Below are 26,505 nucleotides of genomic sequence, written 5' to 3'. Positions count from 1 at the left end.
TTTTCAGGTGTTTGTCATCAGATATGAACATACTAAACATTTCTGTGTCACCATTCTGTTCTAAAAATATTTCGAAAGCATTGAGAATATAAGCAGAACATAAATGGAATGGGAAATCGAATAGGGAAATCAAAAATTGTTTGATGAAGAATTTACGTGAATCACGTGGTACGTGAGTAATTCATTATTATATTCGAATTTATTTTCTTTCACCAATTTCACACGTTATGCCAGTTCCGAAAATTGCATTCACCACCCTGACCAGAAAAAACCGGCTTGATAACGAAGGCACATATTATTTATATGTATTACATTAATATTAATTTTAATAATTTAATATAATAAAAAACGATATTTTCGCAAAGTTACAGCTTGGATGACGGTTTTGTTCTAATAGGTTAGAACGCATTATTGATCATTGGCATAACTCTAAGCTTCAGAGCAGAGGGCCGGCTGATGGTACAGCTTAATGAAAAGGAATATCTTAGCAAAAATGTCGTCGATAAATCGCTGACCAAAAATTCGTTCGCTCGCAACCAGCGTGCGGTAAAATATTATTTTGCAGCCCTGTTAGGCAAATAAATAACTCTTATACGCGTGCAAAAAACTGCGCTTTATCCTACTCATCTGGGTGTAACGGGAAGTATATTTTCATTATTTCTTAATTTAGATGAGGCAGGGGGTGCTTGTGTGGTAAAATTTCGTTGCAGCACCGGATATAATAACGTAACTAGTAATGAAAAAGAGAACGCACAAAGGTATCAAGATGCGCGTGCACGCTCAGTAAACAGTTATAAATCAGACCAAAGAAACCAGAAGAGTGGTAAACCGATCATCAACGTGGAGTGCGGAAAAACCGCATTGCAAACTCGACTTTGCTACCGTGTCGATGCAATACTCACGTTCCTCTCCATTGTATGACTCCACTGTACTACCACGTAAACCCATCAGCAATTAAACCACAACGGTACAAGTTCACCTCAGGTGAAAATAAGACCATTCAGTATCGACTACTCCGAGCAGAATCATGAGAAAGCTGTGACGAATTCAGAGAAACAGAGAAAACAGTGTCAGGTCGATTTTCTTACGTTCCGTTGGTCGGTGTAAAAGTGAAAGAGTGTGAAAATTTAACTTCTTTCTCTTCATTGAGAATTTTCTTCGAATAGACATAATTATTATTGTTGATCCCGCACTTCCAGTAGAAATTATTCATCAAATGATATCCCCGATGAGATAAATAATTGCAGTAAAGTGTTGCTGATTTCATTAAAATTGGTGAGTAGATAATTCCTGTGAAATTCCATCAAAACTGTGTGAAAATTTATTAAAAAAAAAAAAAAAATTGCAAACCGAGAAAGTGACCGTATGTAATATGCAAATTAACCCTCTCAGCTGGGACGATCAATACTCTCTAATGTCTTAAGTTAACCAAGGGCAGGGAATTGGGATGACGCAAAGATAAATTTCGTTTTCTCTTCTGTAAAAATCCAGATTGTTCAGAGCGCCTGAATACCCTCATGAGCCACATGCCCTCATAAGGCTGAATTTTTATATCAATTGTCGCCGAATTTCCCGTTATTATACCCATATGAAATAAGTAGGTACTTACCTACCTACGACAGGCATAAAATAGCTGCCGTGATTATTACTGATATGCCATGTTAAGCGATGTTGAAATACTTTAATGCCGTATTTTTCGTTTGCAACACAAGAAGCTTCGGCAAATTGTACAGTTAACTTAACTTAAGAAGGTTGTACACCTCACAAGTCATACATTGGAATTGGATTATTCGTGGATTAGAGGTTTTCTAAGGTTTCCTGCTTGATGGGGCAGGATAAAGAGCCGCATAGGATTGGGATGAGGTCAATGCGTCGGAAAATAATTAATTAGTACGTAGGAAAATAAACTATTTAGCAATAAGAAGAAAATTCGTATTATGCAACGCCAAAATTGTGTAAAACGTTTATCGAATAACTTCGGATAAAAACATTCTTGTTTTTTGGCCAATTGACTTTGAGACCCGCCAGATTCTGGACTCTCTCGATTTCCAGAATAATCTACATTTTAAGATACTCGGGTCGCTTTATTGTTATAAAATTTTTAAAAATTGAACAAGTGTTTTTTCCCTCTAAGAAGGAAAATAGCTCACATTAAACAACTTAACAAATTTCATTGCCAACCGCAATATAGTCAAGGTTAAACGATTTCATCAACCGAGAAACGCTTATTTCATTGACATAGACATTTTAGCGCGATATAAACAATTCACTGACGAAATTTAATTCGCCTAAAGCAAACTTACAAAAACTTGAAATTGTTCTTTTTTCGTTGCAAAATTTTAAGGCAATTTTATGTAATTTCACCTCGGGTTCGTTTAAACTGGAATTCGAGAACGTATTGCTGCTATACGCCTACATTTTGAAAGTGTTAAATGTTGGAAAGTAAGTACGGGCATAGCTACCCTAAGCGCAAATAGGTTGAGTATCATATCGAGCTCATGCGAGCTGGAACCTGTGGTAACGAGCCCGGAAAACGACCAAATGCTCATGCGTGCCACGTTGCCAAGTTGTCAACGTGTGAAGTTTACGAAACGCAAGTTCACCTAACTCGTGTCATGTTGCGGGAGCTGGCCTCGTTCGTCCCACAAAATAGTAGTAGTAGTAATGATCTTTGTTTCAATGGATCGATCTATCCAAGAATCATAAAAACAGGCTGCCGACCTATGGGTCTTTCTGCCCTTTGAAGATCCTATGTGGTTGACAATATGATGTGTTATGTGTATGCGCTGTTTACAATGCGTTTACACTGTACTGTATAATGTTTACAATACTTGTGTCTGGAAGTGTTCCATGGGATGGGCGTTAGGAATCTCACAAAGTAATATCGCTGAAATGAAAACGCCACAAAATTGGCAAAAATAAAATATTGATAAATTTCTAGTTAATAATAATTTAAGTATAATAATTTCTTTTCTTTATATTTTCGTCACCACTTGATAAACGTTTTTTTTGTTATTGGGAAAATTTGTAATTTAGCGATATTTGGTTCGACCATTTTCGAATTATTTGCGTTTATAGAGATTTACATATATTTTTTTACATTAAGATTATATGTGGGCCCCATTAGAAAATGTTACTTTATGTAACTAGTATCACAATGTGGGCGCTAGTTCAACACCTTAGGGAAGAGCAACGCTGTAACGCTTTATAGCTTTTGTTCTTCGCTGCAGCACCAACTTAAAGCGGTCAACCAGATCATGCAGAAAAGCTGGAAATTTGGGCGTTTCATTTTCATAAGAACAAATTAGCTTCTCGAATGCGCTCATTATTTGTTTTCTATAGTATATAGGGGAACTTCCCTGGCAAGGTACACTATAAATAAAAAATAAATGATTACTACCTTTAATGCCAACCCCAAATGCCCCACTGCTCTTCGGCTGTTCTATTATTTGATATGTAGTTTTGCATATGGTATAACTTCTCCCAAATGGTTTTCTCTAGTTACAGTTCCGAACTCATCATCGATTACGTAAATAGAACAATAATAGAATAGAATAACAACAATATCAATGTAGTTTCGCATGCATTTCAGTGTGGTCAACGTTTACATGAACACACGAGTCTACTTCTCTTATCTCTTCTAATTTATCTTAAAATCTCTCTCTACCGATTTGGACCTATTTCATTTTTTTTCAGTACTGAATCACGAAACGACCATTTCCCTCTCTGAAATTATTTTTCTTTGTTTCGAAATCACGAAAGTGGAAAATTATGGTGCCGTTTGGTTTATGTGTGTGCTTTGGTTATTTACAACAATTAGAACTTTTTTGACAACTTTGTACCAGATAATTACTATTGTTATTGATTTGCGTCCGGATTTGTGCCCTAATAAGCCGTCAAACTGCAGGTTCGTTTGTATTTGTATGCATTTTCATCAACATTATACCGCGTGATTCAAGAAGGTGGCTCGACCTTATAATTTTTTTGTTTTTAAACTTAGAAAGTTGAAATTTGGAGGGAAATTATATGAGAATAGAGCCGATTGATTGACATTAATGACGTTTATCCTCCTCTCCGGTTTAACCGGAAATTGCCTCAACTTTCGATTTTTAAATGTAATGCCCTATAAATTTTTTCTTTTTTGGAATCTAGAGGTCATTTTTACTTTAAAAATACATTATTAAAAAAAATTTGTTTGTGGTTTTTCCATGTCGAGCTACACCACTGAGATATACGTATTAGGCTCAATTTTAAGTCAGAATTATAAGGAAATATACTAATTTGTCATTTTATTGAGTACTTTTTTTTATAAGCAATTTTAATACCGAAAAATAGTCGCAATGAGCTACCATGTTGCCATTTAAAAAACGTAAAATAAATGGAAAAAGTGTTTTTCGCCCCCCTCCAAATTTCAACTTTCTATGTGTAAAAACAAAAACATTATAAGAGCAAGCCACCTTCTTGAAACACCCGGTATGTATATTTTCAAAGAAAAAGCGAAAAAAACATAGTTGCCACCTTAGTGTGATACCGAGCTGCGCAACGCTAAATCATCATGTTAATTCACACTTGCCATTTACTTTAAGTTCATCTTTCCCGGTTCTTTATACCAAGAAATGACTTTAATATGTTTTTCTACTTTCTCTTCGAATTTCAATCAGGTAATTAAAATGATTTTCATGGAAGCGATAAAACTGTCTAACATATTCATAGTCACGGAAAACTCTCATAGTAACGACTGTGACAAAAATCGTGATCCATAATATACGATTTAAAACGAACAAATAGAGAGATACAACCTGGGCAGGCTTTTGTGAAGAATTCTTCGCCACGTTCGCGTTTGCTGAAAATTTTCGGATTGCTGGCTAATTAGCGGGGCGTCTTCTTTCACTGGCCCCAAAAAGTCTAGATTTATCAAGGTCAACACACAATGGAATAAGACAAGTTGAACTTCCTGGTACTTCCAATTTTTCAGATCGATTTCATGCCCAAGTGCGTTGCGTATCATCTGTATCGAATCACTCCGTACACGAACTAATTATTTTGTCTATTGAAAATAACAATATTTTATTAAAAGTTTTGATAAATAATGATCTTATCCACCTTATCTTGTTACCATGCTTCACTCGTCTTGCAAAGTCCCACTCCTTACGTAAAACTATGCATTTCCTTACACATTCCTATTCCACAGTGGTACAAATAATAAAAAAGATTATTTCCGATATAGTTAGTTCTAAATATAATTCAACATTAAGTCATCAGCGTATCAAAGGCTAGTCAAAGTCCATTTAAATTTAAAAACAACCATTCATTTAGTTAGCAGGAACTTTAATGTTGTCTTGAAGTTTCCTCGTACTCGGGAATTACCAGTGCAAAGAAACGTGAGGGAAAACAGGCTTTAAAGATAAAAGGGTCAAAATTCTAATAAAAATTCTATTTAGACACATTTAAAGTCTACCTATTACCTTGCCAACCTCTTCAGTTTTTTTATGAAATGGGCATTATAAGAACATTAAAATGCAAGACATCGTTTTTATTGGATGAATGGCGAAGAACTAACTTATATTTGCACCTATCAATACTATCCACCGGCTAAATCTGCGAGTTCTTAAAAAAAGTACCAATCAAAAGTACCATAATGGTAAAAGGAAGTAAAACCAAGATGACCTGATCTAAGGTCAAACCAGCACTAAGTTAGGAGGTCAAGGACGGAAGCGTTTACTATCTACCTACTCGTACCAATTAACATGCATTCCATTAATCGAGCTCTGTAGTATATTCTAAGTGTGTTATTCTAATTTATAAAAAATTATGGGTTCGTTATGGAACGTCCATGTTCTTGCCCATACAAATGATGGAACATTAGCGAAACATTTGCTTTTCATGGTTAGCTGAGATTTTCAATAAGTTGAAACAACATTGTCAGCAGGTACCAGAGGGTAAAACCCATGGAAATAAGACCGGGCGTCGCGTCAATTCGGTGCTTTCCATGGAAATTATCTTCCAGCTAAAGCTGACAGGATGTTTACCTAGTTTATACATACCGGGTGTTGACGAACGATACGTCGGCCAAAAATCCTTCGTCAGCGAGATACAATGCCAAAATTGAAAAATTCCTCTTAATCTTTTCTTCGCAGCTGAAAATTGAAAACAAAGAATTAAGAAACGTATAACAATAAGACTAATAGAAACATAACAATTTCAGATTCGTAAAAAACCAACAGACCACCATGAAGACTGTGATAAAAACTTATCTCTTCCTGACAATTGACGCCACTGTTTTACTGTTCATTGGGGCTCAGAGCAGCGGACCTGCAGACTTAAACCAAGCTCACCTTACTTCGAAAATACACGTAGGTGACGATTCTGTGGTCTTTCCTGGAGAAATAGATGCCCTTCAACCGTTCAATACGTCACAAATTAAGAGAATATCTGTAAGAAGACGCCTTTCCCTCAATGATCAATTTATTTTTTATGTAATTTCATCTTGCAGGTATCAGACCCGAGCGAAATTCCAAATCAGTTCACCGATGGCCAACAACGCTATTATTCTCCATCGGATTACGTTAACGCCGGGAATTTGAACTCTGAACAGCAATATGCAACTCCGTACAAGTTGGAGTACAAGTACCACCACTTTGATAAGATGACCGAGTTCCTCAGACAAACCACTGCCAGATATCCAGCACTTACAGCTTTGTACTCCATTGGGAAATCTGTTAAAGGTAAGTTAACTGAAGCTGGTGACGGTGAGGCTAACTTCAATGACGGTATAACATACAGGTAGAGATTTGTGGGTGATGGTGGTTTCGGCCTCCCCCTACGAGCATATGCTGGGAAAACCTGATGTTAAGTATATAGGAAACATCCATGGTAATGAGGCTGTGAGTCGCGAGCTTCTGTTGCAACTCATTTATGTAAGAATTCTGAGTTCATGTTCCATCTCTCATGCTGAAGGATAATTTTTTCAGCATTTGGTCACAAGCTACAACACTGACACTTACATAAAATGGTTGCTCGACAATACCAGAATCCACATTATGCCCTCCATGAATCCTGACGGGTTTGAGGTGTCTAAAGAGGGAAGCTGTGAGGGTGCTCAAGGAAGGTGGGTGACAAATATGTGGGACTCCGTTTCTGAAGCTTAATCATGACATCTGGGTATCACAAAAGACACGAATGCAGTTGCAATGATGAAGGGTTGATCGTTGTAGATTACCTCGGGCAATAGGCGGGCGAAAAAATAATAACGTTTTTCCAAAAATCGGATTTTTCCAAATTTCAAACGTAACTTGCTCCAATTTAACCGACTTCATATCTTATGTGGTTCTGGAAATTCTCATGGTTGAACTCCAGAAACGTACACCCTGTATATGGCAGAACTGCTAATATGGTCGTGTTTTAGGTACAACTCTCAGGGATTTGACTTGAACAGAAACTTCCCGGACTACTTTAAGCAAAACAACAAGCGGCCTCAACCGGAGACTGAAGCAGTGAAAGAGTGGATCAAGAAGATTCAGTTTGTGATTTCTGGAAGTCTGCACGGCGGGGCTTTGGTGGCTAGTTATCCATTCGATAATACTCCCAATTCACGTAAGCATAAAGTCCATTAGATGTAGCTATTTTTCTTAAGTATTAAGTGTATGGTAATCCACATTTCTTATGTTTTTGTAATAATAAATGATTTGAAAGTTTTTTATGCTGCAAAAAGGAGTTTGTGCTTCATCGGCTTTATGCGCCAGTAAGTATGTTTTTGACGCCTTATCAGAGAGTAAACGTTTTTACCCTTTAGAAGGTTTTTTTTTCGAAGGATTCGAGTAATTTTGTTCTTATTACAGTGTTTACAACTTATACCCGTACCCCATCTTTGACCCCTGACGATGATGTTTTTAAACACCTTTCCTTGACCTACTCAACCAATCATGCGAAAATGAGCAAAGGGGTATCGTGTCAAAAGTCGCAATCTTTCCCAAGGGTAAGTGTTTTGCTTTAATTTCAATGATCTTTGATTAACATTGGCCGCTTCAAGTGTTTGACCAAGCGGCAGGTCTTACTTAATGCAGTCAATCAATGCTCAATGCAGTCTATCTCCTGCTTGTCCATTTTACATCTTATTTTGCACGGTGTTCTCGATTATTAATTTACATCTCACTTTCCAGGGCATCACCAACGGGGCTGAATGGTACCCGCTTACTGGAGGTATGCAGGACTATAACTACGTTTGGTACGGTTGCATGGAAGTCACTTTGGAGGTGTCTTGTTGCAAATACCCTCCAGCATTCGAACTACCAAAGTACTGGGAAGATAATAAAGTGGTAAGACTTCTCTCATTACTATTCCGTACAGATTTGCATCGTGAAGCATAGCAGATTAGTGTTCTTAAGTAGTTTTGGACGTGGGACTAGCAGGTCTACGACCGACGGAACATCTCGGTTCTTTTCTAAGGAGTTGTCAAACGAAATGACCCTTTCTGGGAATAAGGGCAAAGCGTTTCGCCCGTTCTAAACCCGCTAATTCTACATGTAGTCTAGACCAATAATAGCGTTTTTGGTAAAAACAGGCCTTGATCAAGTATATCTCCGAAGCCCACAGAGGAGTTCACGGTTTTGTTTTCGACGAAACTGGCAGTCCCGTGGAGAAAGCTTCGTTAAAAATCAAAACCAGAGATGTCGGTTTCCAGACTACAAAGTATGGGGAGTTCTGGAGGATACTCCTGCCCGGAGTGTATAAACTTGAGGTACTTCGGGAAGAATCATTGTCTGTCACGTGAGTGAACGCCGCTATTTCTTTTCCAGGTCTACGCAGACGGTTTTGTTCCTAAAGATGTAGAATTCATGGTTGTTAACGAGCATCCCACGTTACTTAACGTTACTCTACAAACTGCCAAGGTATTATTTTTAGGATACGAGACTAATTTGTCTAAAACACATGTACATATTCCCTAGAACTAAGAGTCGCTATTACATAAGACAAAATCTGGTGGAGGTTTTAGATTGTAAATAGAACACACGTTTTCTTTTCAGCAAGGGCAGCATTTTGAGCGGCCAGTGACAGACCCGCCTAAGGCTGTTTTACAGCTTGATGGAATGCCGCCCAGTAAAGATGCTTTAAATTTTCCTCAAGATAGATAAAGTTATCTGTAAATATAAATCGTTCGATGCATGATGGGTGTGGCTATTTTTCTTGATGTTATTCCCCATAATGTAGTACTCGATTTTACACACAGGGTGATCAGTTTAAAAAGAGCCAAGCTGTATTTAGAGAACAAACGATAGTAGGTACCGTTGCTAAGATACAAGTTACAGGGTGGGTAACCTGACAAATGCCGGCGCGCACCGATTAATTTAAACGTCAAAAATGACAACAGTATGTATGTGTATTGACAGTAGTGTGTATGCGTAGTAACAGTACCGTCTAAGTGCATGGCACAGTATAACACAGTGACAAGTATAACACAAGTACAAGTGAGGGTAAGATGGTAATTTCTCTACGACCCAAAGTTTCCAGTATTCAATTGTCCCATAGCGACATGGACGATCCAAAACGGTTAGCAAAACGGTGCTGAGTAGGAAAAAATAAAGATTTCAAGTTTGACGAGATACATTTTAATTTACAGGCAATGTATGCACATTTGTTAAGGGCATGATTCTATAAAATCAGCTGGGTGACTTGTTTTTGAACACTTAATTTTGTGGACGATACAGGCCGATAAAAACAAAACCACATTTTCATTAGGGGCAGGAAACGGTAGGTATACCAAAAGATTAGAGAAAAAATGCAAGTGCCGTAACAGTAAAGCTTAGTGGTGCGTTGTGCAAGGAGAAGCCTGAAATAGTCGTTTACGTTACAAGACCGGAAAATAATGTTTTGCAGAGCGCGCCGAGGAGATTTTACGGTGAAGGTTCCAGCAAGATTCCTTGACGTCTGGAGCTTGGACCCGCTTGGCAAAATATAGTTTCGGTCGCGTGACTAACTGATACTTTATTTGTGCTGTTCTACAATTTGATTTTATAAAACAATAACAAACATGTTTTCAAGACGTTGATCAAAGTTTTCCACTGTTAATTTACAGACGGGATTCGGGAAAAATCATTACAGAGGGATCAGTGTATAGTTTTGCTAATCCATTAGGTTAACCTTCCGGTCTTGATCGGAAAAACAGTATTTTCATGTAGAAAGAGTTAAATTGCTCTACGCGTGCACGAAATTTGACGTTGTTTCTAATTCTGTCAATTTCAAAATGTGAGGTTAACTCAGCTGTAATAACAAACCAAAGGCCAAATAAGCAAAATCGAAATGGATATATGTATGTATGTGTTATTGGCTTCTAACACATCAACAAATCAATAATCAACGCAGACAAGATCTGATAGTAATATAATTTCAAATCATTTAACGGGCGGACAAAATCGAATTGCTTGTAGTTAAAAAAACATTTAAACAATTTAAATAAATACAAATAATTCAAAAATGCCATCGCAATAAAAAAATATTGGACAAATTTATAGTTTTGTCACTATTAAAACTTTTATGTTTTAAGTAAAACATTAACATTGTATATCTTCGGAACGTGCGTTAACGTAATCTCCCCCTGAAATTTACCGAAGTACTTTTGAACCGCCCTGTATTTGTCGAAATTGCAAAAAACTGTATATACCTTTTGTTACTTTTATTTTTCATGTGATATGTCGTATTCGGAAAACCTTAACAAGGAAATATTATTTTTTAGAGGAAGAATGGATTTCACTACAGACCCCCTCCTAACTTTAACCGAGGACCCTATGTAGCACCTCATCAACCTCAACCTCAAGAGAGTGGGATTTTCTCATCATTCACCAATGGGTTATCAAACGTGTTCAATAATTACTTTGGTTAATTAATGATTATGGACTAGGTGTTCTTAATTTTATGGAATTAATTTATTTCATTGGCTAGGTCTTTTAAGGAATAAGAATAGGTAGGTGCCCATGTTAATTTCGTTTCCATTTATGTTCATGTAATAAATGAAATCATTCTTTGTTGAATTTTTGTCAATTACATAAACTTGATCTCAAGTTCATACAAAATAGAAAAATCAATGTTCTTGTTCCATGTGACATTGTTCCAGTTGTAGCTTTTATGGTGATCTACTTTTAGGATTAGTTTTTTTTTTAGTTCGTGTATTTATTTATTTCTTTTATCAAGGGGAAATAGCTGTCAATTAAATCAATTTAATGTATCGTTTTTGCTTTTATTTCTATTTAATTCTTAACAGATTAATATTACGAATTATTTTAACCATGTAAAAAAGACATTTTGTCTCTTGTAAAAGCTACTTTCTAGTTTGTTCACAATATTAAAATAGGAAATATAGCAAAATACACAATAAATTAGCAATCCGCAAACAAACACTTGGTTCTTGGCTTTGCCCTATGTAGACATAGGTACGGATTTTTTCATCTTCATGTAAGATAACTTCAAAAAATTTTGGGTCTAAACGGGGAATGAAACCTGGGTCAACACTCCTAATTTTGAAAGACGCGTGTGTTTTACAAATTGTTAGGTACTTTTGAAGGCATATTAATTTATACTCTAGAGATGGCAAAGCGCACGTTGAAACACATGACGCAAGTACTACAAACATGTGGAAGGTAGGCTACAAAACACAATAAGTACGCGTGAAGTGGTGTAGTACACACGAAATTGCGTAATAAAGTAACTACTACGGATTCGTAGAAAATGACCTAGGGGCGCGCTATACAAAATAATAAATCACGTGAAGGGATAAGTATGAATTTCTACGGGTAGCGAAGAAATTGCCAATTCATGTGGCAACACCACTAAGAACTGGTTGCAGATCAGAATTAATAAATATAGAATATCAAAAAAATGATTGTTAAACTTAAAATCATATTTCGTATTTTTGGATGTCTTTTTTTCATTAAACATATACGTACCGCACCTCCTGAAGTTTCTCACATGTTCATACTAACCCTTTGTATATTGGACACAACGTATGCCGCACATGCGCAATTTAAAATTTTTAAGGGAGTGTGTACTCAGAGGCAATGTATGTCGCATTAGTAACACTCCAATGTTACGTGTATGTAACGGGGTTTACGGGTACCGAATACATATCACTCTCGAATCGAAATCGCCTCTAATAGAAAACTCTCCAAGTTCTCTATGACAGTAAACGATAATGACATTGGTCAGCAATCGACCTATCAGAGTGCCTCGTTTTTTGTTTGTTTTTATTACTTAATGCATGAAAATTTTTATAAATCTTCACATTTTAAATAGAAAATTGTACGTGATTAAAAATTGAGGCAGAACAAAATGCCGTCGCCATTGATTGATAGAATATCTATTGCACAAGAAGGTATCGAAAAAAAACATTCCCAATCGAATTCCTAATAATACACCTTCAGTATGTGCCGCGCATAGTACTCACCAAATAAACTAGAACTAAATGCCTCTTCCTCCTCACATAATCAAAACTTATTATTGATGTTATTGCAAAGCGGTTTTTCCATCAACTACATGTTTTTCATTTAGTTCTCATTGATTTTCACTTCACTTTTCATATACAATTTAAAAACATCTTGTTGATTTTGAGCTTCAAGACTGATTCACTTTTTGAAACTATATCAAAGCTAAACGTGTCTGAGATTTCAATACCTTTGTGAATAATTAATGATACATAATATCACATTTCTGGTGGAATGGTACTATAGCTGCTTTTCTTTTTAGCACAGAAACCATGGCCAAAAGATGTGAAACTATTCCAACCCTATGAGGTGGAACAAATTCTACTTCCAGATAATGCGAACTGCTTAGCAGTGCAGGCATTTTTGAAAATGTGCAATCTAGATTTTCAAGTCGAGCCACGAGCAAATGCTGAAGCCATGTCACCTACTGGCAAAGTGCCTTTTATAAAAGCTGGTAGATTTGTTACTGCAGAATTAGAAGGCATTGTACAATTTGTCAATGGAAAAGGAAAATCTTTAACTGACAAACTTGATAATGAGCAAAAATCTAACTTGAGAGCTTACATGACTTTAGTTAGAAATGTCATTGAAATTGCAGAGGTAGGCATATTTTGTATGATTTTTGTGAAATCATTCCTACTCTTCTTTACTCATCTTAAAGTAGTTATTTGGTCATCTTTTAGTTATACATGTGCTGGGTAGATAAAGAAACTTATGATGAAGTCACCAGTGTTAGGCATGGTTCAGTGTATCCTTGGCCCCTTAACCATTTTCAAAACAGAGAGAAAAGAAAGCAAATAGTAAAAAAGTTGAAATTGGTAGATTGGCATAATAAAAGCCTACAGGAGGTCCATCAAGAAGTAGAATTATGCTGTGAAGCCTTAAGTGTCAGGCTAGATAATAAATCATACTTCTTTGTGGATTCGTAAGTAACTTTATTTGTGGTCTATTATATGTTTAGCATAGACTCAGTCTATAACTGGTTATGCCAAATGCATTCTATCACACTTTTTGGCTTCCTAGTCAGTATTGTGACAACAATACTTATTTCAGGCCTACTGAATTGGATGCTTTGGTATTTGGACACCTTTTCACTATTTTGACAACCCCCCTACCAAGAAATGATTTAGCTAAAATTGTTAGAAGATACCCATCATTAATCAATTTAGTTAAAAAAATTGAAACTCAGTATTTTAAGAAGGATGCTAAATTGCAGTAGTAAATAGTTGCTGTAAATATTCAACATTGTTAGCATTTGGATGTATTGTTAGTATTGTTTATTGTTAAAAAATAACTGTGATATAAAAACAATTGCGTTTCTGTATTTACCTATATCATGCCTATATGAAAATAATGGTTTTATGAAGGTTTTACAGAAGTTATATGTTTTCTGTTTTAATTCATTTTCAATGAAAAGTTAACAGTGTCAAATTGTCATATGGTTTAGAAGAACACTAATTTAGAAATTTGTAGATGAATAATATATGTAATCTAATAAATTTAGTTCTCTTATGAATAATAACCATAATCGTTACATTACATTCCTGTCAAAGAATCACCTTCACCAAATTATTCAGAAATCATCAAAGTATTTCTGCGAAACGTGAAAATTTGATAAAATCTCATGATTTTTTTTATTTGTAATTTTTCATACATTAAAAGCCTACATAATTGTTAATAACATTTATCATTAATGAAGCTAATCAATTATAAAAGTTTTCAAAAAGATAATTTTCATTGGACAAACTATTAATGCTATTATATATCAGAATTTGTGAATGATTTTATGTTGGTGGACATGCTCATCTACATCGGGTTTCAAATTCTAAATGAAGTTCTGAGACAGAATATCAAAGATGAAGCAAATTAATGTGGATGTGATAGACATGTGTGATATAAAAGAGAACTAAAATAGAGCACGAGTTCCAAAATTTTAATAAAAAATGAGACCCATTGGGAAGAGAATTTCACTTATTGTTTATTTTCGACACCGCAAGCATTGCACTGCCTCTTCAGTGAACAACGAAAACAACACGATATTCCCGGTATTGTGAAATAAAATTGAATTTTAAAAGTGCAGTTTTTACGTTTCCAATCGGGCACAATCCCATACGAACACTCGTTGCACTTCTATTTAATTAACTTTCAAGTCCATACAAACTTTTCTAAATTTTTCTCATATTGTCAGTTGAAATTTTATATTTTTCGCCAGCGAAACGCGGAAACGTGAATAACATTGATAACGCTTCAGTTATTATTTTGTTTCCAAAGCCTTAACCCAAAGCTTCGCTCCCGTGTGATGTATTATTGTAAAACCACGTGTCGATTTGTTTGCACTGAATTTAGTCATGTTTCGATAATAAAAAAATACCAAATAAAGTAAAAAACGAGCGGTTTATACACTGTTTGTCGTCCCAAATGAGTTAATGTGTTTGTGAGTCACTTTCCGAGTCTCGTAACTTTAAAACATACAAACGAATTTAACAACACTTTACAGTCTTGTGAATCCCATTTAATTAAGTTTTGATTAAATATTTGGCTTCAATTTTAGGATGAGAAAAAATCATCAAAAGTTTTTCATCGTGAATTTAGCAATTAGTAACAAAAGTCTCGAGATGACAATAAGATATCTATCATCTTCAGTACAAACTGGTCCTTGGTAATGTTTTCAAATGGCGTATAATAAATCAAAATAGACATGTTACACATGTTTTTATACCGCCATATTTATACACATGTATTTATATATATATATATATATAAAGAAGTAAATGGAACGATTCTTGCAAATCATTGTAGGTATTTAATGTGTAAAAATAAATAAAGTTATTTTTATTTTATTATTAAGTCATTTATTGTTCAGCGGCACGAAGATTGTGATAATTATGAATTCATGCGGTTTGATTTTGAAGCCTGGTATTTTACCATACTTAAAAATTACACATTCTTGACTAATGGCGAAAGACAACAAACACCTAAACTTTTAGTTTATACAGGCTGTTCTATGACATGAGGAAGATACTTTATAAGATGATTATACAGTTATTTTCCAACAAAGAGAGTCATATAAATAACGATCCAATTTTCAACGGTTTAAAAAATTACTCAGTATCTTTTAATGGCACTGTTACATTTTTACTAAAAGTGCAACTCTTTAATTGCATTTAGCAAAAATTCAGATATACCATTTGAAAGGTACTTGAAATTTAGTGTCAGACAGTATTTAAGGTGTGTGTTGATATTGCCTGATAACTAGAAATGTTCCCTCAAAGAACTATTCGTGATTTTAAGTACCTCTGTCTACAAGTAAATTTTATGATCTTTCACTCGGTGTATTTAAATTTTTGCTATATGCCGTTGGAATAGGGAAAATGGATAAATTAAAAACTAAATATTTCTTAAATCGTTGAATATCGGACTCTTATGTATATGACTTTCGTGACAGAACATTCTGTATACTAAAGATGAAAAAAATACAAATACATATATATAAAAATATTGCTACGAAGAAATATTTTGATCTTTGTTTTAAAGCGTACAGTTAAAAGAGATAAGTAAATAAGAGAAAGCGCACAGTATAAAATATTAAGCTGCCTTGCTAAGATATGTTAAGTACCAATTGTAAAACTCATAATAGATAATTGCCATAAAAATATCACATTGATGATCAAAAACTTGTCGACCCTAAATTCGATATGGTTTAAAAAATAATACTGTGGCGTAAAATTAATTATGAACTAATCAAATAAAAACTATATAAAAGGTTTACTTAAAACATAAAAATTTGGCAAGAAAACTTCAAATATGTTGGAAGCATAAATCTAAAACATCTACTCGACATTCGCCTTTGCCACAAACGAAGTGAGAGACGATATCTCATTGGGACTTGTAGTAGTGTCACTCGAGAGTCTACTAAACTCAACCTCCTCTCCTTCGGGGCAAGTGGGCTCTGACGGCCACTTCTTGTGACTTGGAGCATATAACATGAGTAAAGCCAAGATGTAGATATTCCACATTCCGTACACTCCCGTATGAATGACAGAAGTCCAATCTGTATCCATTGAATCGTCCCAATTGTGCTCGCCCTGGGTATGTTGGTTTAGAAGGAAAGTAACTACAGTTATGGCAGCACAAATTAAGGTGGCAAACATCAGAAAGGTGAACCGATACATGATACCTTCATAGTGCAAGCGCCTTGCTTGTGTCATGCTTGGCAGGACTGAACGTTTAATGCTGATGTTTTTGAAAACTTTATGAATCATGTAGCACAAAAAGAGGAAGTAGATGCCAGCACAAAGGCCTGCACAAATAACGAAAGTTAGCGCCAAGTTGGTTCCCAAGGGAGTTATCCAAACAGAGGAAAATGGGTTTACCAAATGCATGCCTCTCTCACATAAGTCAAAGATTAGTAGAGAAACACAACCTATGGCTATAGAACTCAAATGCTTCCAGTATTTCCTCAAACTGTGTCTGTCGACTGAATCCTGAATCAGCATGTGTTCTCCAGTGAAGACCAGCCAGAAAGACAGAAGCATAGCATAAAATATTCCTTGTCTAATATCACTAAGCAGCAACATGTAGGGCATATTGAAATATAAAGTGAAGTACTCGAGAGGGAAATTTAAAAATACTAAAGCTCCTCCTACATACATCAACATGTACTCCAATAAGACAGGAGCGCGTGATAATAGATGAACTCTATTCCAGAACCAAATCATTGTAGCCACAATTATAGGAAAAAACACAGTTTTCAAACTAACCCATACTTTTGTAAAGCCGCCGTTCATGTGGATTATGTGTAAGTAAATGTCCTCAACTTTGCCCAGTGCAGTGTTAAGTTTCAACTTAAAATCATAAGGAAGTCTAAAATTTAGTAAATAGTAGTCATGATAAAGGGTGCCAAGCTCAAATAATGGCACCATAGAGCAATAGTAAGGGTAGCCATCCCTGTTTTCCACTTTGAGTTCGTCAAAAATGCAATCCATGTATCTGAAATAAAACACTTAATTGGAACGAAAAAATCCCCATACAATATAAAAAAAAAACATTGATTGAAACACTAGACTGAATTATTATTCAATGGGGGAAAACGATTTAGGTAATAACATCTAATTCTTTACCTTTTAGTTGTGGCATTCGCATAAAATGTCCATGGGGTGTGATTGCGGTGCATTCCGTCACTTTTAATTTTTTCTGAATAAGCTAAACGGGTTTCAAATGTGAGTTCCATCATTTTGTTAATAAGGTTTTGCCCTTCTTTGTACACCATGTCAATTTGTAAAACACCCACTAAGCTTTGCTGCCACCTTGAAAAGTCCTCGTAAAGCGGCATTTCCACTGTGAAAACCTAAAATATTACCCTTATCAATGGTTGAACTCATAAAGCTATTATTGGTTCTAGGAAAAAGTAGAAAAGTGGTGAAGAATGTTACCGTGAATATGATATATTAATCAGGTTTTCTCTGCCATTACATACATAAACTGTGTCAAGCAAATAGATTGAGAGAAGTCTAACTGCAGCCTCTAACAAATGCTTAAAATATTACCTTAGCAAGACAAAAATGCCTCTTGCTAAATGGTAGACTTGTTTTAGCTAAGTCTCTTCTTACCATTTACTTGTCTAAATTTTAGTTAGTGATCTAAGTAGATCAAATCTTGCAAAAAAAGTATCTTAAGGGTAACTAAAGCTATTTGAATCATTGTTATGGTATTTTCAAAGTTGTAACCATACCGCAATTAATCTAATGTAAGAACTGCATATAGCTTGTTATCGCAGCAAACCCAAACCCACCACCTGACAAATCATGTTGGGACATTTCTTACCAAGTTTTTGGCATCAACATCCAAAGGATAATGGTTTTTTGAAAGATCTACTTTATGTGGACAAGATCTGTTAAACCATTTGTTAGTCGAATCTTCATCGGGGTTATCATCTAGACAAATAGTGCATAAAAGGGGCTGAGAACTAGCTGGGTTCGGCGAAATCAGACCCACCAAAAAGCATGCCAGTTGACTAAGAAGTAGAATCGTTACTAAAACACTCAATTTTCTACCACTGAGGTTCTCTAGAATTGTCCCCGACATCTTGTAAGCACTGATTTCCTTCATAAAACGATAAAAGCAAAGTTTATTTTAAGTACGGGTCTTCAAAACATTCCAATGTCCGCCATTGGTAAATAAAACAAAGAAGAAGAGAGACTGTTAGCGTTTTCGGCTTACTGCTCTTAATTCGACATGCGATCGCTCAATAAATGATCTGTGACGTCAGAGATCTTGACTTGAATGGACGGCACTCGGATCATGAGCGATCAATTTTCAACCGAAGATTTCTCGAAAAAACATGAAACATTGAGTAAGAGTTCACTTAAGTAAGCTCTTCAAATCGTTTCCTTTTCAACGATATAAAAAAATAAGTAATGCTTTCGGCCATTGGCAACTCTGCATATGTCTTTTCGACTGCTCAACTGACTCCGAAAGTTAAAAACCTTGCATATATGACAATTGAGCATCAATTGAAGGAATCTAGTAATAAGGCTGACAAGGGTAATGGAAAAATAATTTCCCAAAAAGGGATAATTTCAGTTTGGAAAGTTTCCCAATTTTTATTTCTACGAAAGAAAAATTCGATATAAAGTAAAAAACTTTATCTTCAAAAAGCATTTTAAGTTTTTATTTTACGTGAAACGTTTCGGGGATACTTGCTGACCGAAAATAAATGAATCTAATCATGGCAGGTCACATTAAAGTTCAGCTTTAAAACAAAAAAAATAGTTCACTGTTTTGGAAAATTTTTATGTGACTCCTTTATATCACTTTTAAGCTTAAAAACCTTTTTTTGAAGAAATTATAATCCATTATTATTTCCATTAAAAAGAGTAAGTCTCGTAAATAAGTAAGATCTCGATTTTGAACGTGCCTTACTCACACATGACAATTCACTATTGTCAAGTTTAGTTCAATGTCAAGATTTTTCAAGGTTATTAAAAACCAGAAAAGTAAATAAACATTCTACATGAAAACAGTCTCAATTTATCTCTATATAAATCACTAATAATCGTAACATTGAAATGATTAAATTCAAAATTACATGAGTTTAAATAATTTTTTAATTTCGCGTGTTAAAAGAATTTTAGGTGGTACCTAGTACCTACGCCTGCAATGGCAATTTCCTTTACGTATCCCTCCCTTATATTTCTGTGTTTCTTAATTACTAGTGAACAATGCTCTAAAGGGTACCCTTTTGAACACTACTTGGGTACAAGGACCCCATATCGAATTGTTTCCAACAATAGCTTGGATAAAGTTTACTATGAAGGTAGACAGCATAACCAGTACCTTTCCTTTCCAAAATCTGTTAACTAAATCTTTTCTATATTGAAAATCAATTCAAGACAAACTAAAGAACAAACTGATTAATCGATAGTGTTCTATTTCAAACTCATCTCTGTTGCTGTACCCTGATATGCCTGATACCCTGGTATGCATGTAAAGCTAAATTTCATATAATTACTATTTCTTTTTATAACTTTAATACAAAAAAAATTAATTAGAGACTCCACTTTCTTTGTAATAATAAATTAACTTAAAACATATACTTGGCAGGTTGTACATCAAAAAAAGTTTGGATGATTGTTAGACATGGCACTCGAAACCCAAGTACATCACACATAGAGTCCATTAATAAACGGTTGTCAAATGTGAAGGATCTGATTTTAAATAGTGAAAATCTCCCAAATGGTAAGTAACTAATTGTTTAAAATAGAAAATCCAATATAACTTAGGAATGTATTTTATGGTTTTACAACATCTATTAATAGCATTAACTGAAAAAAGATAATGAACATTTTAGATTTTGTCAGAAATCGAGATCTAGATTTATTCAAAAAATGGAAAGCCAATTTAGATCTGCAAGATGAAAATAAACTGACACATGAAGGTGAAGAAGAAATGTTACTTTTAGCTGAAAGAATGCAGAGTAGATTCCCCCAAGTTTTTGAAAATATTTATAGTAATAGTACTTATAAGGTAAATTCAAATTTTCTTCAATGCCAAAGCATTTCAAAGCTGGTTTTAAAATTTTAGCTAAAATATACATTTTCTCAAAGAACTAAAAATAGCGCGTTTTATTTTGCTGCGGGACTCTTTGGGAGAGATGTTGCCAGAGGCGTCTGGTTTCCAGAACCAAGTAAGAAGGATCCAATTTTGAGAGTAGGGCTTGTCTTGTAAGAATTATTTTTAACAGTTTAACATTTAGTTACTTTCAGTTTTATAAGTTATGTGACAAATGGAAGAAAGAAATCAAAGCTCCTGTAAAGGCGAGTGGTGAGCACAAGAAGTTTCAAGAATCTCCGCACATGTTAAAAGTCATCAAAGAGGTCAATGAAAGATTAGGACTTAACCAATTGAATGTTGGTAAGAAATCCACTCATTATTAATTATTAGATACTTTAATAAATACTTTTGCGAGCAGATGATATAATCATAATTTACGTCGCATGTGGATTTGAAACTGCTTGGAATAAAAGAAGCAAATCTCCTTGGTGTTCCCTGCTTTCTGAAAATCATTTTAAGGTAAATCTTGATAAATTCTGCTTTATTGAAAATTCATTACCTTTAAATTATCAAAACCATTTCAAAAGAACTTTTGAATTACAATTTTAGCGATATTTACATGCAAATCTATTAATAATTTTATTCAGGTTTTGGAATATATGGAAGATCTGAAATATTACTGGCAAGATGGTTACGGCTATGATTTGTCATACAAACAAGCTTGTCCAGCATTTGGTGATATGATAAATCACTTTGATTTGTAAGTCAGCTGAGAAAAAAATATTTTGTTTTATTAAAACTGCCAAAGTTATTCTTTCTAGAAGTGAAGCATACCCAAAAGCCACAATTTATTTCACTCATTCAGGAACTTTATTAAAAATGTTGGCCCATTTAGGTCTATATCAAGACCAACAACCACTGACTGCAGATAAGTTCGAAACTATGGCGAATAGGAAATGGAAAACTAGTTTAATTGACTCATTTGCTACAAACTTAGCATTTTTACTTTATGAGTAAGTTTTGCCTGATTCAATATGATTAATTAGGAGCAATTAATGGTTAATGGACCTTAGCTGCAATGGAACCAAGAAAATGTTGACGCTACATCAAGAGAATATTGTAACATTGCCGGCTTGTCCAGGGGAGGCATTATGTGAATTTAAAAGGATAAATGATTACTACAGTCGGAGCATTAAAAGTTGTGATTTTGAGGTAATGTGTAATGTGTCTAGTACTGACTAGTTGCATACTCTGTTAATTAGTGTATAGATATGCGAAAAAGTTTTATTTGACAGATGTTTATTAAAATCGATTATAATTTATTATACAAAATTAATTTGGTTTTATTAGTAACGTGTTAAGTAGACCCTTCTAATAGATAAACATGATTTCACGTTCACAACCCTAAGTCGCCATCAAATGCAGTATTAAATTTGGCAAATAACGGTAAATAAAAATTCAGCAATTCAGAGATAATAAACCTTTCTTTATTAAAATATGAAACGCCACCGTAACAAAGAGTCAAGAAAAATACTGTCATTGGTAAGAACACTTTTGTTACAATTTTTCTATCACTTTTACACATTTGGATTTCGCCGCAAAACGCATATTCCATCCAACGTAGGAACAAACTGTTCAAATTGGTCTGTGGCAAGCTCTGCCCGCTCAGTTGCGGCTAACAGAACCGGGGTTGTATGAGTATGAATACCTGCTATGGTTTTAGGAGTTCCTATAAAATCGAATTAGTAAATCTTGTCCCGACAACAAACAATTATTTTTGATATCAATAATAGTTCTCCGGTGTAATAGATCTAATAACTACCTGCTTTCCCTACCACATCGACGGCCTGCCCTACTCTCACCGTAGTAGATACCACTTCTAATTTGTCATCCAATGTCAATAACCATCTGGGCTGAATGGACACTGCCAAATTATAAAGCAAGTAATGTGCCTTGTTCAATATTAACGCATGGGGATCTAGCAGAGCTACTGAAGTTATTAAGAGACCTAAAAATCCTTAAAATACAGGTTTTCAGTCAGAATGCTGATGGAATAATTTACCAGCCATGCCAACTGGATCGAGTAACATTCGATCGGTATGCAAAGGATTTAAAGTCATGGTGCCTTTGCCCATGTGCACTAATCCTTGGGCGATTCTTACCATGAATAATTGTGAGGGATTTTTAGTGTGAAATACCGCGAGCTGCCTCAAACCGGCAGCCAAACGGGCGTTGTTGGTACCCGATCCAATTAATCCTAAAGAAAATAATTCTTCGTTCGTTTCTCACATATTGTCTATAAATACTCTAAAATTCCTCCGCACGATTGTTCTGAAATCTTGAAACTGACAGTCAAAAAGAATTTGTGGGATTTAAGACGATGAATTATTGAGTTTTTTGGCCCTCCAGCTTTTATGAAGACTTAAATAGGATCTAAGCTTTTTGTGAATATGCTTATGACTCTTAAACTTCTAGATCATACCCTGTATGTACTTACCCAAACCAAAAATAGCATTACAAGCCACATCATGGTCTGTATCATGAGAGTATTTGATGAGAACGTCTAACATAGGAAGTTGCGGATTGGATACAGATGACAACGCGATCGCTAAGGGAATTGCTTTCCGTACAGCGGGTTCTCCATATCGACCCATGTGACCGAAAATTCTTTGCATCATTTCCATACCTAATATACCTCTATATAATAGCTACTTGTGTTCTAGAATTACCAAACTTCAACAATTACTGCAATACAATCCAAAATTGTAATTATATTTAATGCGAATTTTTATTAAAACGGCTTTATAGCTGTTTTAACTGTAACCTAGCTGCCTTTTATGGACGTTTGGAATTAAAGAAGCTATAAATGGACGAGTAATAAGAATCTTCTGAAAAAACTGTGTATTTTAGAGAATTTCGCGAAGGCGCTTCATTAGATGATTTTCTAGCTGGAATAATAGGGAAGGATTTAGGGAATATCATATTCAAGATACATGCCTATATCCTCTCCGAAGGATACAGCTGCCACCCCCAAAGCTGCAACAGCTTGGCCCATATGCCAGTCCCAATCCAAAGTTGCTTTCTTTTCATTTTTTATCTCTTTGCCGTTACTAGTATTAGTCCTCAACAGTTCCTTCCCCTTGTTTACTGGCACTTCAATCTTCTCACTCAACATTGCTAAAAGTTCCTGAATGATAAGAACATCTCCAGTGCCAGCATAAGAACACATCAGCAACATCGTTTGAACGGCACTTTTAAAAGGTTCTGGAAAGACTTCCATGGCGTTAGATGGTACTTCAATGTCGATTTTGGCACCAAAGTAGCACAAAGATACTCCCAAACCTATAAGTCTCATGTAAATTGATTTCAAGCTATCGGGGTCGTTGGCGCTGAATTCGATCATTGCGCTCAAGAGCGCGGTGGGAACTTCACTATCGCTTTTGCCTAGCGACACTAAACCGCATGAGAGACTGGTCACTGCCAAGATTTCTAATGATTTCGTTGAGCTTAAGATCGGGAGAATTAGGTTAATGACTTCTTTTCTGTGGCTTCCTAAAATTTTAAACTTCTTCTAGTGAAATAGAAAAAGTTAGCAGATATTAACCTGCGTAAGCAAGCCCTATGCCCATAATAGCTCCAACTTGCAATGTTTCGTTGGAATCGCCAATGTAGTCGCCCAAGAGAGCTAAGGCGGGATCGCACCCATTTCTAACACGAGAGTTCACAATACCCAAGGCCAAGAGAGCCCCAGATTTAATATAATTTTCTGAGGTGTAGAGATACTTGTCGATTGGGGTTAACCCTCCATCTATGTCCCATAGGTGGATAAGTCCAAGGGAGGCCGTAGCGCTTAACATTCCGTGCTCTACGTAAAAAAGTGCTATGTAGAAAAGTATACACTAGAAAAAAAATTCTTTGTTTCGAAGAGATAAATTAAAATTTGTCTTTTTTGTTTGAAATTGGCGTCCAGTGTATATAACATCGTACTTACCTTTGTTTCTATAAATCCATTCAGTCCCAGTATTAGACAAAAGTTTGTCGCAACCAAAACCAGCATTTACAAAACCGTTCACAAAAGAGGCAGCCAAATTTTGCCTGGCGCTATCCATATTTTCCCCCAGAATGTGGAATCTTGATGATACAGGTTCCAACCAAGTTTTATAGACATCTTCTGGTAATTTTGGCTCCATTACGTCCAACTTTTTTTAAAACAATAAGTATATATTATGGCTATGGGTATACAGTTTCATTAGTACCTCTCTAGCTAAGGCTAAAAAATACGAATTCAACATACTGTTGCTCAAGATATTGTTGAGCTCCTCCGAGCCTTCTACTTCTGGGTCTACCTCCATTGTAATTAGGTGTCTGGCACAAATAAATGCCAGTTGATACAGTATAACTCTGCCACGACATTCGTACTTAACAAAAATGTCTTAAGCTGGAAAAATTAAACTTACTGATCTTTGCATTCAGAAAATATCTTGTTCACGAGGTGCTGCTCATTTATTTGAAGAGCTATGATGAGCGCCCTAGAATATTCCCAAAACTTAAGGTACTGATAATAAATCAGCTTCATGAGTTTTTCTCTTTCTATTTCGTCCACGTATTTCGAGCAAGACATTAAGTAATAACACATTCTATGCAGAAAATTCAACTTTTTCTAAATAACCTTAACGGCGTCGTATAAGCGCTACCTTTGATAACTGTTTTGTCCAATATATTTGGGAAGTAACGCAAGCTGATCAATTTCCATCAGCAAATCGCATGCTTGAATTTCAGCATGGTGGTTGCAATTGAAGTGGATGATGTCGTTTATCAGAGGCATCAAAATTCTATCGCTGACATTGCAAAGAGCGATTCCCCATTGCTGAACTATTTCCGATTCTAGTTGCCGCACGTATTCGTGACCCCAGTCACCAATGTTTTTCATTGTACCTTTAGGAATAGGCGAGCTTACATGATTACCTTCTCGGTGCCAACGGTACCAAAAAGCAATATTACCTAATAAACAATATTTCAAACACTCCCGTTGTTGTTTAGCTTTCTCTCCTCCTGCAGTTCCCATAGCTAGTACCGATAAGATATCGGCAAGTATAAGTTTAATATCGCCCTTGGGCATTTGCTTATGGGTGCGTTTTAGTTGGTCGTAGTACGGAGTTAGGTACTTCAAGGGCTTGGGTACTGATGTCATGGATGCAGTCGACGTACGGATCAAGTATTTCATCATTTCAAGAGCAGGAGGTATGAATTTTGGATCTAATCCCTGGCAAGTATTTCCTCAAAATAGAACGTTCAAAAGCCAAAATTGTAAAAAAATAATTAGTCGCACTTACGTTCTGTTCTATGTATTAGCAGAAGGTAAAAATCGATTACAATAAATTAACGTTTGAGTAAACGATATTTTGAATGAAAACTTATTGATGCATGTACTTACCGTAACTTTATCCACTAAAAGTTTAAGTTCATTTTGAAGTTCTTTGTCTTCCTCTGGCTAGAAAAGCGGTAACATTTTATAATTATAATAACGGTTCAATACAACATGCTACAAATGCGAACATAAATTACTAAAGATACTTACATCTTCTTTAATTGGCAACTTAGTTGCAATGCTGCTGTCTGCCATATGAACTTGTGGTTTACTGCTTTAATATAGAGTCTAGCTGAAGGGGTAGTTTTCAGAAAGTTACAGTTGCTGAATTCCACAGTTACCAGTTCTTGTAAATTGATTTTCACTACAAACTTGTTCGAATCTACCACAAATGGCGCGCATTTTTCATTTTAAAATCGAGACCTTGAAATCGTTTTGGCTGTGCTTGACATTGACATGCGCAGTACGTTGACGTTGACAAAGATCAGGAGCATTGCTTCTGTCTTGAAGTAGGAAGGTAACAGCAGTGTGCCGATCACAACGGCCCTGCATTATTGTTAAATAACACAAGATAAGGTATCTTCATGTTTTTAATATAAATATAAATTTAATATG

At 35.3% G+C, this 26,505-nt stretch overlaps 5 protein-coding genes across 6 annotated transcripts; 3 read left to right on the top strand and 2 right to left on the bottom strand.

Annotated features, from left to right (window-relative positions):
* Positions 1-3,620: 3,620 nt before the first annotated feature.
* On the top strand, positions 3,621-11,032 carry LOC136419169 (carboxypeptidase D-like). 2 transcript variants are annotated; one of them, XM_066405353.1, is made up of 11 exons: positions 3,621-3,907; positions 6,206-6,434; positions 6,494-6,725; positions 6,784-6,917; positions 6,972-7,108; positions 7,406-7,593; positions 7,839-7,975; positions 8,160-8,315; positions 8,561-8,737; positions 8,796-8,888; positions 10,730-11,032. In XM_066405353.1, exons 1-11 carry the CDS (start codon positions 3,789-3,791, stop codon positions 10,874-10,876), a joined length of 1,749 nt encoding a protein of 582 aa, XP_066261450.1. In that variant the 5' UTR covers positions 3,621-3,788; the 3' UTR covers positions 10,877-11,032. The 2 variants fall into 2 exon arrangements, with proteins under 2 accessions (XP_066261450.1, XP_066261451.1); XM_066405354.1 differs by lacking the exon at positions 10,730-11,032 and adding an exon at positions 9,024-9,165 and having other exon boundaries at positions 3,622-3,907.
* Positions 11,033-12,223: 1,191 nt separating this feature from the next.
* Positions 12,224-13,719, top strand: LOC136417198 (metaxin-2-like). Its single transcript, XM_066402768.1, has 4 exons — positions 12,224-12,361; positions 12,733-13,070; positions 13,154-13,395; positions 13,524-13,719. Exons 1-4 carry the CDS (start codon positions 12,319-12,321, stop codon positions 13,687-13,689), a joined length of 789 nt encoding a protein of 262 aa, XP_066258865.1. The 5' UTR covers positions 12,224-12,318; the 3' UTR covers positions 13,690-13,719.
* A 2,350-nt stretch (positions 13,720-16,069) lies between these two features.
* wls (Wnt ligand secretion mediator) lies at positions 16,070-18,685 on the bottom strand. Its single transcript, XM_066403512.1, has 3 exons — positions 18,294-18,685; positions 17,591-17,817; positions 16,070-17,459 (listed from the first exon to the last, which is right to left on the bottom strand). Exons 1-3 carry the CDS (start codon positions 18,576-18,578, stop codon positions 16,301-16,303), a joined length of 1,671 nt encoding a protein of 556 aa, XP_066259609.1. The 5' UTR covers positions 18,579-18,685; the 3' UTR covers positions 16,070-16,300.
* Positions 18,686-19,462: 777 nt separating this feature from the next.
* Positions 19,463-21,858, top strand: Mipp2 (Multiple inositol polyphosphate phosphatase 2). The gene is made up of 9 exons (XM_066405487.1): positions 19,463-19,785; positions 20,073-20,207; positions 20,320-20,495; positions 20,553-20,678; positions 20,735-20,882; positions 20,941-21,041; positions 21,170-21,282; positions 21,344-21,535; positions 21,596-21,858. The coding sequence occupies exons 1-9, from the start codon at positions 19,629-19,631 to the stop codon at positions 21,762-21,764; spliced, it is 1,317 nt and encodes a 438-aa protein (XP_066261584.1). The 5' UTR covers positions 19,463-19,628; the 3' UTR covers positions 21,765-21,858.
* A 185-nt stretch (positions 21,859-22,043) lies between these two features.
* On the bottom strand, positions 22,044-26,145 carry LOC136419384 (26S proteasome non-ATPase regulatory subunit 2-like). Its single transcript, XM_066405667.1, has 13 exons — positions 26,101-26,145; positions 25,957-26,013; positions 25,524-25,785; positions 25,217-25,457; positions 24,980-25,159; positions 24,779-24,923; positions 24,514-24,721; positions 24,127-24,387; positions 23,520-24,074; positions 23,020-23,208; positions 22,585-22,779; positions 22,345-22,530; positions 22,044-22,251 (listed from the first exon to the last, which is right to left on the bottom strand). The coding sequence occupies exons 1-13, from the start codon at positions 26,143-26,145 to the stop codon at positions 22,100-22,102; spliced, it is 2,676 nt and encodes an 891-aa protein (XP_066261764.1). The 3' UTR covers positions 22,044-22,099.
* Positions 26,146-26,505: the final 360 nt, after the last annotated feature.

This window comes from Euwallacea similis, chromosome 2 (genome assembly GCF_039881205.1).
Source record: "Euwallacea similis isolate ESF13 chromosome 2, ESF131.1, whole genome shotgun sequence".
Lineage (NCBI taxonomy): Eukaryota > Metazoa > Arthropoda > Insecta > Coleoptera > Curculionidae > Euwallacea > Euwallacea similis.
This window is presented reverse-complemented; position numbering and strand designations above follow the sequence as displayed.

Bases quoted from the DNA above. Each gene is read 5' to 3' on its own strand.
- LOC136419169 (XM_066405353.1), top strand. From the start codon at position 3,789: ATGTGTGTGCTTTGGTTATTTACAACAATTAGAACTTTTTTGACAACT. The intron at 6,435-6,493 runs GTAAGAAGACGC...TTCATCTTGCAG, and splicing joins CACAAATTAAGAGAATATCT to GTATCAGACCCGAGCGAAAT. The intron at 7,976-8,159 runs GTAAGTGTTTTG...CTCACTTTCCAG, and splicing joins AGTCGCAATCTTTCCCAAGG to GGCATCACCAACGGGGCTGA.
- LOC136417198 (XM_066402768.1), top strand. From the start codon at position 12,319: ATGCCGTCGCCATTGATTGATAGAATATCTATTGCACAAGAAG. The intron at 13,071-13,153 runs GTAGGCATATTT...GTCATCTTTTAG, and splicing joins ATGTCATTGAAATTGCAGAG to TTATACATGTGCTGGGTAGA. The intron at 13,396-13,523 runs GTAAGTAACTTT...TACTTATTTCAG, and splicing joins TCATACTTCTTTGTGGATTC to GCCTACTGAATTGGATGCTT.
- wls (XM_066403512.1), bottom strand. From the start codon at position 18,578: ATGAAGGAAATCAGTGCTTACAAGATGTCGGGGACAATTCTAGAGAAC. The intron at 17,818-18,293 runs GTAAGAAATGTC...GTAATATTTTAG, and splicing joins ATGTTGATGCCAAAAACTTG to GTTTTCACAGTGGAAATGCC. The intron at 17,460-17,590 runs GTAAAGAATTAG...GTTTTATTTCAG, and splicing joins GCGAATGCCACAACTAAAAG to ATACATGGATTGCATTTTTG.
- Mipp2 (XM_066405487.1), top strand. From the start codon at position 19,629: ATGGCAATTTCCTTTACGTATCCCTCCCTTATATTTCTGTGTTTCTTA. The intron at 19,786-20,072 runs GTAGACAGCATA...TATACTTGGCAG, and splicing joins GGATAAAGTTTACTATGAAG to GTTGTACATCAAAAAAAGTT. The intron at 21,042-21,169 runs GTAAATCTTGAT...AATTTTATTCAG, and splicing joins TTTCTGAAAATCATTTTAAG to GTTTTGGAATATATGGAAGA.
- LOC136419384 (XM_066405667.1), bottom strand. From the start codon at position 26,145: ATGGCAGACAGCAGCATTGCAACTAAGTTGCCAATTAAAGAAGAT. The intron at 26,014-26,100 runs GTAAGTATCTTT...CCGCTTTTCTAG, and splicing joins AGTTGCCAATTAAAGAAGAT to CCAGAGGAAGACAAAGAACT. The intron at 25,786-25,956 runs GTAAGTACATGC...AATACTTGCCAG, and splicing joins TTTTAGTGGATAAAGTTACG to GGATTAGATCCAAAATTCAT.